The sequence below is a fragment of the Aythya fuligula genome, chromosome 1 (assembly GCF_009819795.1).
Source record: "Aythya fuligula isolate bAytFul2 chromosome 1, bAytFul2.pri, whole genome shotgun sequence".
NCBI classification, from domain to species: domain Eukaryota; kingdom Metazoa; phylum Chordata; class Aves; order Anseriformes; family Anatidae; genus Aythya; species Aythya fuligula.
Window position 1 is genome coordinate 80511598 of NC_045559.1, and position 10185 is coordinate 80521782.

The 10185-nt window shown below is 43.6% G+C and overlaps 1 protein-coding gene across 1 annotated transcript in view; it reads right to left on the minus strand.

The window, feature by feature from the left end:
* The window catches only part of LOC116493760 (alpha-2-macroglobulin-like), a 28215-nt gene extending 22442 nt beyond the window's left edge, over positions 1-5773 (minus strand). The window contains exons 1-6 of the mRNA XM_032195328.1: positions 5540-5773; positions 3735-3918; positions 2955-3114; positions 2008-2060; positions 1464-1484; positions 978-1146 (exon numbers count right to left, since the gene is read on the minus strand). Coding sequence (XP_032051219.1) covers positions 978-1146; positions 1464-1484; positions 2008-2060; positions 2955-3114; positions 3735-3918; positions 5540-5637 — 685 coding nt within the window. The 5' untranslated portion in view covers positions 5638-5773. The remainder of the gene's footprint in view (positions 1-977; positions 1147-1463; positions 1485-2007; positions 2061-2954; positions 3115-3734; positions 3919-5539) is intronic.
* Positions 5774-10185: the final 4412 nt, after the last annotated feature.

Sequence of the window (10185 nt, forward strand, 5' to 3'; positions counted from 1 at the left end):
ACACCAGTATGATACATTAAAACAGATCGTTAGGTCAACAGAGATCTCTCAGAAACATACAGAGTTGGGACTACAGCTTGGTCTTTGCATTTCCAAAGCATGTAGACTTTAGCAGTTTGGAAAACAGGAAAGGCCCTGGAGCTTCCCTGCTGACTCACCACAGAGTAACATCACATCCAAACCCAGCTGCAAGAGGGTTAGTGGACAGTGACTATCTTGGGAGAAGGAGGAGAAATTCAGGGCAGCCATGCAAATTAAAGAGGACAGTGGGCTTCCAGAAGACTCATCCTGGCTACATGATTGTAGCAGACTATTAAACAAAGGCTGCTGCTGGCTTGCTGGGGTGTTGAGGGAGGCAGTGACTACTGGAAGGGAAGGCAGGGGAAGGAGGAGGCATGTGCAGATTTGTATTAGGATCACATTTCCTACTCAAGAATCTGGGACTGGCACAGGGATGAAATCACCAGAGATATGTTAAGGCATTAAGGCATCACAACACCTACAGGCTTAGCCTGTGGGGGAGGACAAGCAAGATCTGAATCTACAGCCTCAGCATACACCAAAAAGTCAGGACTTTCCAACTCAGGCAGGTGAGACCTAGACTCATAGCATCACACTTGATGTGCGTAGCCAGCTGAAGATGAGGCTGTGGCTTTAAATCACCTCTGAGAGGAGGTATAGCCACTGGTCAATAACATAGACTGCTACAAGCACACTTGCTCATGTTGGGAACTTTGCTGATATAGGCAGTTGGGAGCACTGCACTGCATGGCCTGGGCCTTAGGGAGGAGTGAAGACAGATTGTCCAGGTCCTTCAGTCTTCTCTTCTCCAAAAGGAATGATGCTTGGGAGGGAGAGAACTGAGAGACATTTTCTAGCCATACAGGATGTCCTGATCATATCTACCGCTCTGTTCAATTATCTTTCATGCCCTGTTGGGCTAGCTGCAAGGAATCTGAAACTGCAGCAACAGTTACCATACTCCTCCACGGAAAAGGAATGTTGGATTCTCTTCCCAGAGGCTTTCTGTACCACCACGGAGTAGGTTCCTTCGATGGGTTCAGAGGTGAGGTTGAAGAACAGCTGGATTAGCCCCCCCTTTAACTCTGCCTCTGTCCACTGGTACAGACGGTTTTTCTTTGGGTCCTATAGATAATGAGACCACAAGGAAATTGTGAGAACAGTGTGAGGCTGCAATAACTAAAAAGCACTAACAAAAACAGTGAGGAGAGGCCCACCCCCGGGAGGCTGCAGGGCAGGAATAGCAGGATTGTTTGGGGAGCCCAGGGCTGGACAACAAAACGAGCTCTGGGCCCAGAGTACATGGTTGCCACCATACAAGTTAAAGCTTTATGTGTTTGAATAAATATTACAGACCTGCTATATAAATAAAATAAACAAGAAACATCTTGAGGAACTGGCAAGTTTACAGATCTGAACATGAATTTCATGTCTGTACATACCTCAATGTAGACCAGCGGAAACTAGAAAGGGAAGAAATGAAACAGCATATTTAGAATGTGCATTTAGACAGCGCAAACAGTACAGTCAAATGACCATGGCTACGACCATGTTTCAGGGAACTTGCTGATAATGCAGTAGGGTAAGGAAGAAAGTCCCTGATATGGAGCAATCATGCGTTTTGAAATACATCAAGAGAGTGGCATCATTGGTATCAGGCATTCACCCAGGACAGAAAAGTCACCTGAAATTACTAACATTGGATTATCTGGAATACCAGCTAGAGCAGATGTCCACTGTGATAGTGGCAGATTTGCTCACTGCTGAGGTGTTTACACCATTATTCATTTGCAGTTACATTCTCAAACCTTTCCAAGAATGCAGAGGCAGTCTCATGCAGAAATCTGAAGAACAGATCCTGTTAACAAAACCTGAGATAACCTGGGAACTGCACAACTATCTCCCCAAAAGACATTTCTTTCCTTACTTTTCACACATGGAAGATATAAGGCCAAACGACTATTGAAAAGGAAGTGTTATACTTGCCACTTCATTCACAGGGAGAAAGCTTTCATCCAGAGAAACAATTCTGAACAGAACTGATGGAGAAAAACATATAGTGAGGTTTGACAGTGCAGTCACCAAGCAGAAAACATTGTTTGCAAACACAGTACAACAGAGAACAGTTGTTCTCTTATATGGAAATCTCATTCACTACAAAGCTATGTCATGCTATGCTGCCCAAATAAGAAATTATATTAATTACAGGATATTAAGAGCAAATCCATAGCAGTGGGAACATCTTACTGACTGTGGGCATCAGAAACTGATCAATTGGAACCAAAAATTTGTCTTTGCCTACTTTGCAAAGATACATCTTTACACTGGAATTAGCATGGGTCTTCTAATTTTTTCCTCTAACTAGATTGACTTCTTAGGAAGAGTGAATGCAAGAAAATCATTTTGGCACCTGGCTGCAAGTTTGTGTTGGCTCTGCATGAACAGAGAATTCAGTGTCTCTTTTAGGACATTCATCCCTGTCCAGGCCAAGTTTAGAAGACAAATGGCCTGGAAGTAATAGCTTATGTAGTTCTCTCTATCTTCACATCTTTGTTGAGCAAAATCAGCTGCCACTTTGAAAACTATTTCACAACTTAGCCTGAATTTTGGCCCTGTTTTCTACAGGACACATAGCCAGTCATTGCTCCAGTTTTTGTGGTTTTAACAAAGGGGATCAAAACTCTATGGAAGGGAATCCAAACTACACGGACCACAACAACAGAACTCCCAGTGGCACAGGGAGTGTGTGCACAGGTGCCCCACTTACATGCATGTACTTTAAAGTTTCCCAAATTGTTCCCACATGGAGGATTAAAAACATACAATTCAGCTACGAGAGACTGCTCTTCTAACCCCCAGTGAAAGCACTAAGAATGGACAGTTTTTGTGGTAATTTGTGCTTCAAATGCAAATCTCCACCCCTTCCCTGGTACCTGTCTGTCCAGGTTTGTAGATCGGTTTGTCTGTCTGGACGAAGACCAAGCTCTCAGAATTCTTGACCGACACCATCTTGCGGCTGATGAACTGCAGGGTCTCCCCCTTCACTCTCACAGTGAGAAATATGACTGGTGACAGGATACTTAATTTTGGAATCTGGGGAATGACAAGAAGGCAACTATGTTATGGACAACCTGCAAAAGCCTATTGAACTGAACTGGCCTTCCTAAAATAACAAATCTAATATAACCCTGACAGACCCAACAAAGAGGTGAAGAAGACTAAAATCAGGAACAAGAGACTGATCTTTACTTGTCCCGTATTCCTATACTTTCCTACTTTTGTGTAGTGATTGTGCAAGTATTGTGCAGTAAAGGAACTCACAACTCTGCCAGTACGTTCCAAGAAATTCTTAATGTCCTGATCAAAATCTTTCTGTCTTTCTGACATTCAGAGGGGTATGGAGTAATCCCTTTCCTCCTTCAGATAATGTCTCTAGTCTTTGCATAACATTTATTTTTGCAAACCAGACATGTCAGATCCTTATACATCTCCTCCTGTCTTAGAGAGAAGCTGGCTTTCCAGGACTGAGCATTTCCCATTCAGATATGCTAAGGAGAGCTCAGCTCTGACAGAGTTTTGAGGATGGACATGAACATACCTGTGGTCAAGAGGAAAGTGAATACCTATACAGTGTTACTCTGTTCATTACTATTCAGTGCCCTTACAGTTCATCCTTGGTGCAATGAATCAGCCTAAAGGGATTAGATACTCACAGAGAAAGGGATGCAGGTGAATATATCCTTCTCTGACACCACATCATCAATCAGGCTCCTGTTTTCCCCTTGATACTCAAGCGTGGCACTCAGTGTCACAGACTCATTCAGGTGGGTCAGCTGAACGCAGACTTTCTCAGGAGCATCAGTGTTTATCAGAAAGGGCAGCAACACCATGTATTGCCTAGAAAGAGGGGGAAGGCTAAGTCAGAGGAGCAGGAATAGGTGGAAGGAGCTGTACAGAAAGGGCAAATAAACCAATCTGATAACTACAGCCCTCACTGTTCAGGGAGAGAGCTACATTTTCTAGGAGTGCAGTAAGATTTCTGGCATGTCTGTAATAGCACAGGAAAGCAGATAGCCGGGTCTCAAAAGTAAAATACCACAGGAAATTCTCAATGTAAATGTCTGGAAAGGATATGTTTTTCCAGGTTCCAGAACAATAGCAGTGTTCTTTCCTGGGACCCTGAATACTGCCTGTGGCATGAAGAGCAAAAAGTCTACTAGTAGACTATGTTAGTAGCATTCAGGAGTCATTCAAGTGCCAATACCTACTGAATAAATGGCATTGACTCCACTCTGCCAACCATCTGTAGCATTACTCTCAATCCTCACAGGGATCCAAAACTGCCACAGTGTGGTGCCAGATCTTAAGCAAAACCCTGTAGCAAATTCAGTTCTTTGCAGGGAAGTGATGCACTTCTGGGACATGGTGAGCAGTGGGTCCCTGCTCTGTCCTAGGCAGCCTACCACTTTGCAGAGCATGAGCAGTTTGGCGTTGCCATGCTGCCCAGAACTGCATCTGGGAATCAAACCTGATCCACCTAACAACAACCAGTGCATCCTTTTGGGTGGGCAAGCTCTGGCCTCCTCAGCCCCAGAACAGCAAGTGACTGGTAGAAGGGACCTCAACACCTGCGTAGTAAGGTAGGGCACTCCTCTTGGTGCATGGGAGGCTCTGACACCTTTATGTCCACCAGCCAGTTTGCAGGGAGAAAGCTCTGGCCCCTTGGATCCTGACCCTGCTGTCCACTTACCCTGTATTTCTCAGAGCACTGTAAGCACAGCCTTCCATGCATGCACACAATACATACTCCATCACATACAAATGGGTCAAAAGGAGGTGAAGGAATGAAGTATAAGGTACCCCTGCAGTCTGCTAGCACCTCACAGACCTTAACTGTCACAGCCTTACAGTTCTACATAATTCTGTACGAGGCTGAAATTTTCATTCCATTGGCTGGGCAGAAAAATGTGAATTAAAAAATAAAACAATTTCTGGTCATGCCAAATCCGTTATTTGTTCTTGTTTTGAGTGTGTTATCAATCAGAAAAGCACTCACACCTCCTAGGTGTTTTGACCTGGGAGTAACATAATGAATGAAACATTTTATTGTCTTTTCAAAAAATAAAAAATAAAAAAGTGTTTCACTTTAGAAAACTGAATGTATAAATGACTATAAAACAGCTATAAAAAGTTATCTTTTGAGTAAAGAAGCAAATTGTTGCAGAGTTTCGCTGAAATCATGTCAATTCTCTTTACAAGCAAAAGCTCTTTCCCTCTTTTCTCTCTCTCTCTTTTTTTTTTCCCTCTTTTTCTCTTTTCTTTTACTTTTCTCTTTTCCTCTATTTCTTTCTTTTTCTCTTTTTCTCTTCTGCTGCTGCTGGCAGAAGATATTTTACCCAGTTCTGATGTCTTTATCCTCGGGTAAAACAAAACAGGCAGAAGATGAGACACAAAGCAACAGATAGAGGAATAAAGCCCAGTTCTCCTGCCTGCCCTGGGACCCCCCTGTGTAGCTTACGGCTCTGTGACGGGCGAGACGGGCGAGGCATCTCCAGGAAGGAAGAAGAAGAGAAGGAGAAAGATGTTAAAGCTGCTGGGCAGTCCATCTTTCCCCATGGTGCAGAGCGGGATGTGGCGAGTAGAGCAGAAAAACAGATAACCCAGCCTGGTTCGGTGCTGCTTGTACTGCACCTCTGCTCTCTAACTTAACCCCTTTATACTTTCCTCCGCAAACAGCCTGGGGGCTGGAAGAGATAAGGGCAGTGGGCCAGGGCCTGTCCGGAAATGGGAGAGGCTTGCAAGGAGGAGCTGAAACTCGCTGCTCCGAGCCCAGGCAGAAGGCCAGGTGCTGGGGGAAGAGGGAGGGGAGAGTGCCCAGCAGGCTGGAGCTGTATCTTCAGAGCAGAGCAGCAGGCGATGGAGGAGGAAGGGTGATAGCTAATGAAAAGAAGGGTTAACACCAGAGGGTAAGAGGAAGGCCTCCACTTCTGGCAGGGCTCCCAGCTGGCCATGGCTCTGATGCTGGAGGCTCCTGGAGGAGAGATGATTTGCTTGGAACTGGGAGCAGGAGGTTGAGCAAGTGCTGAGGAAGCAAGAGTGGGTGTGCCAAACCCCCATCTACAAGCAGGACAAGCAGGCCAGTCCCACAGGATCTGAAAGCTGGGAGTGCAAACTGTGAAAACATTTCCCTTCCACCCACCCTGGTCTCTTGTGCTCTCCATTCCTGGTCCCACCACAGCTAATGCCAGGAAAAGGGGCCAGAGATCAACTGGACAATCAAATCTTCAGAGATAGTCTGACCTTCACCGTACCATTGTCAGTAACATGATAGAAAGCTGCCAAAAGTTCAACCCAGTAACAGCATGTAACACATTAACCAGGCCCCCAGAGCAGCAGCTGCCCTCACACAGCAGAACATAACATGGCCTGGGTCTTGCTTTGTCTATGCTGGTTCTTGTTCCAGGTCAACTTATTGGGACAAATAAATCAAGTTATTGCTGTTTGGTGGAGTCCTTCCTGGTTTCATTATGTAACGCAGCGTGATGGGTAGTGTTGTATCCTAAGAGGAAATTTCTTCTTAACCATTATTTCTACCATGGTTACTTTGGTCTGCAGCAGGAGGATCAATAGCTCTGGTAATTATTACCTTTGCAAGCAGCAGTAGGATATCTGTCTTACTCATAGTCCTCAGCCAAGCTCCAAAGAGTAGACATCTATGTTAATGAGAATAAAAAGGGTAAAAGGATAGATCAGTTATCTGTCCGTCCTTTCCCTCTCCTACTATCATTGTAAGTTTGCTATGCTGAGGAAGTTTGGAGTTAAGAAATCCAAGTTTAGCAAGAGAACAAACATTTATTAGGAATCTCATTCTGCCCTGTGGCAACCCGTATGGGAAGAAAAGAGGGCAGTAGTTCATGTCTAAGTTCCCTGGGGACTTCAGAAAAGAACCACAGCCCAAGCTTGTGCTCTGCCTTCTCTATCTGGTGCCTTAGGGTTGCTCTGCCTGCCCAAAAGAAACGTAACCCAGGAAAACTTGCCTCACCTGCAGAGAGTAGGTACTTGGGTAGTAAAAGAAGATGATACTTTGCAATGATTTAAACTGATTAAATACAAAATAAAAGAAAACTCATGAAAAGTGTTAGCCTATTTATTAGGGGAATGTGTTTTAATGATATCTTCCCTGCATTTCTTGCAGTGAATCCGAGGTTCTATTGTTTGGTGTAGCTGAAAGTGACAGGGAAGCTTCAATTATGCAAAACCAGCAGTTAGTATCCTGTATCTGAAGCAGGAATCAAGCTGCATTCACTGATAACATCACTGAAGTGCTGATTGGAAGGGAGCTCTGGAAGTTGTCTAGACCGTCCTTGCACTTAAAGCTGGGTTTTTGCCAATGCTAGATCGGGTCTCCCATGACTTTGTTAAGCAAAATCTTATAAACCTCTAAGGATGGAGAATTTACCATTTATCAGTCATTCATTACTGCTTACAGTGTTCATACAAGAAGAACGTGCTTCCAACAAAATTAGTATGTATTGGTCAGATATATAAACATGCTCTAGGCAGAAGATAAAAAGCTGTTGCAAAGACATTTGTTCAACTGGTTTTCACAGAAATAAATATACTTGCTTCAAATCCTTTCAGTACTGGGAAAATTTGAACCCAGAGAGGAGACAATTGCATCATTAAAACAGTAAAATCCCTAACTGAAAATTCCTTCCTTCCAAAGTATGGCCCACTTCTAAGGCAACCTGATCCATTAATTTATTTTACATTTCTTGAGCATCTCTTTGGGATGAGAATAAGAGGCCATGTTTGAAGAGCTGATTAGTAAAATAGTCTAGTATGCACTGCAATGTAAAATCCTAGGAGAAGCAAAGCTGTTGCAGTATCTGTATGATAAACTAGGCAAGCTCAGAGTCATGCTCACCTCACGAATAGGCACTGTGATAATGCGAGTAGCTGTTTCTTCACTGGGTAAAGTAACTCTTAGGGTTCTTCCTGTAAATGCTACCAGCATTTTGACAATGCAGGCAAAGTCTCTAGCATTATTTCACAGGTCCTGACAACTTTCTGGGAGCCAGGGAGGACAGTATCTTCTTTTGATAGCTGAATGGACATTGGCACTGACAAAATCACTCACCCACAATAACCCAGAGAATCTAAGGTGAAAACTTAAGATTTTTAGCTCCCACTCTGCTGCTTAAAACACTGATGTTTTCCTCCAGCTTCCCCAGGTCTGACCATTACATATATGGTTACTGAAAAGCAGGCCTACCCTTGCTGGGAACATTCCCAACTTAATCCCCCCAGCTCTGTGAACTCTATATGAGTCTCAGCAGACATCCCCTTATCTGTCTATACTAAGGTCTGCATTTTCATTTTAATTTGCCCTGAATTCTCCATGTGTTACACCCTCCATAAATGTCAAACTTCACATACCCAGGGATACACAATTGAAAGCATTCTGTATATGGCATTGTCAGGAATTTCCTGCTGTATTGCAACTGGATTGCTCAAAACTGTATTAAACTGCTCCTTTCAACCAGGTGATGCAAGGACAATTCAAAATATATTAAAAAAAAAATACAATTGCTGAAGGGAAACAGCAATTTTCTTTTTGGAAACTACATCTTGTTTCTGTTTTCTCTGTGATTACACTGCTGTTTGTAATGCTTATTTACATGTGGCGTAGCAGTAACAATCCCATTAACAATCACTGCCAAATTATTTGCAATCCCCCTACTGAACATTTAATCTCACAGTTTCAGATGAAATCTCCAGTGCTTGAGTCAATTACTTTCTCTCTAGTCCTTCCCTGCCCTACACCATGCTGCCTGGTTCTTTGCTTTCATTATCTCTTAATTTCTACCACTCCTCCATACTTGTCTCCTCAGCCTCATCTCCCCATACATGTCCTTTTCACCCCTCCGCCTCCTGCTACCCAGAGTGCCCTCCTTGTCCTTACATTTAGCATGCAGTATGTAGCACGTTTAGATCTCTCCCCGACCAACTGTGCACCTCAAGACATCTACCACTAACCTGCTGCTTGCCGAGGTTTGCTACTTGGTATTTGGGAAATCCCCATGGAGACGCTCACATGCACACTGTGTCACATATGCATAGTGAGGCAGATGTTCAGAACAGGCCACAGCTGCTAGATGTGCTCCAGAGACCACTCACAGAGGCCGAGCAGTGTGTGCCTACCCATATGCACCAGACCTGTTGGACATGTACAGTCAAACTCACAGGCTGTCAACAGCAGACATTTTGCTCACAACCCTGCCATCAGGCAGTCCAATCTGAGTAACTGCTCTGACTGCAGTTAGACTATAAACTGCAATCCCAGGCCAAGGGATAAACTGGAGATAGTAAACTGAAATATGATATAAATATTTGAGGAGAAATAGGATGAAGTGGAAATTAATAACATTTATCTTCCTTTGTTGAAACAAAATCTCTGGGTGAAAAAAAGAATTTTTCAGGTGTGTGGTAATACAACCTACTGTCCCAGTGTTAATGTTTGCCGTGGTTTTATGCTGTCCCATTTTTAGCCTGTCTGTTCTATGTCACCTGAACACTTGTAGTAGGGATTTGTCCACTGCTTCCTCTCTCTGCAGTATGAATCTCCAGAGGTGGAAAAAGAAATATGTTCTTGGTTGATTCAATAACAACACACTATTAACTGCATTCCTTTGACTCCAAAAGTCTAGGCTCTTGACTAATTTGGTTGAAGTTGGCCTATAAAACATGGTGTGTAGGTGCTTTCTTCCAACTGAGAGAAGCAAAGACATGAATATACATCTGTATATTTGGTCCAGTATGGTACTGGATGTTTATTTTCACTGCTGGATTCACAGAAGTTGTAGTTTCCTTTCACCCTCTTCTCTCCTGTTCGTAACACTGGGATGCAAAATGAGAGGCTGCCACTGGAAAGAATCTGTTTTATGCTACTGACCGTGAATAGCAGGTTCTGTTTTCCTCATCCTGCTGGCACCATACAATCTCCATTGCAGGGAATGGAAATGAAATCTGATGCTCGAGAGTGAAGAAAAATGGCCAGCTTGCCTCCAGAGATCTGAAGACCCAGCCTCTACTGTTACAAAAAATGGTATTGAAAATAATAAGAGAAAACAGGGGATAAGTGCCAGGTCTCATCTGGTCCCA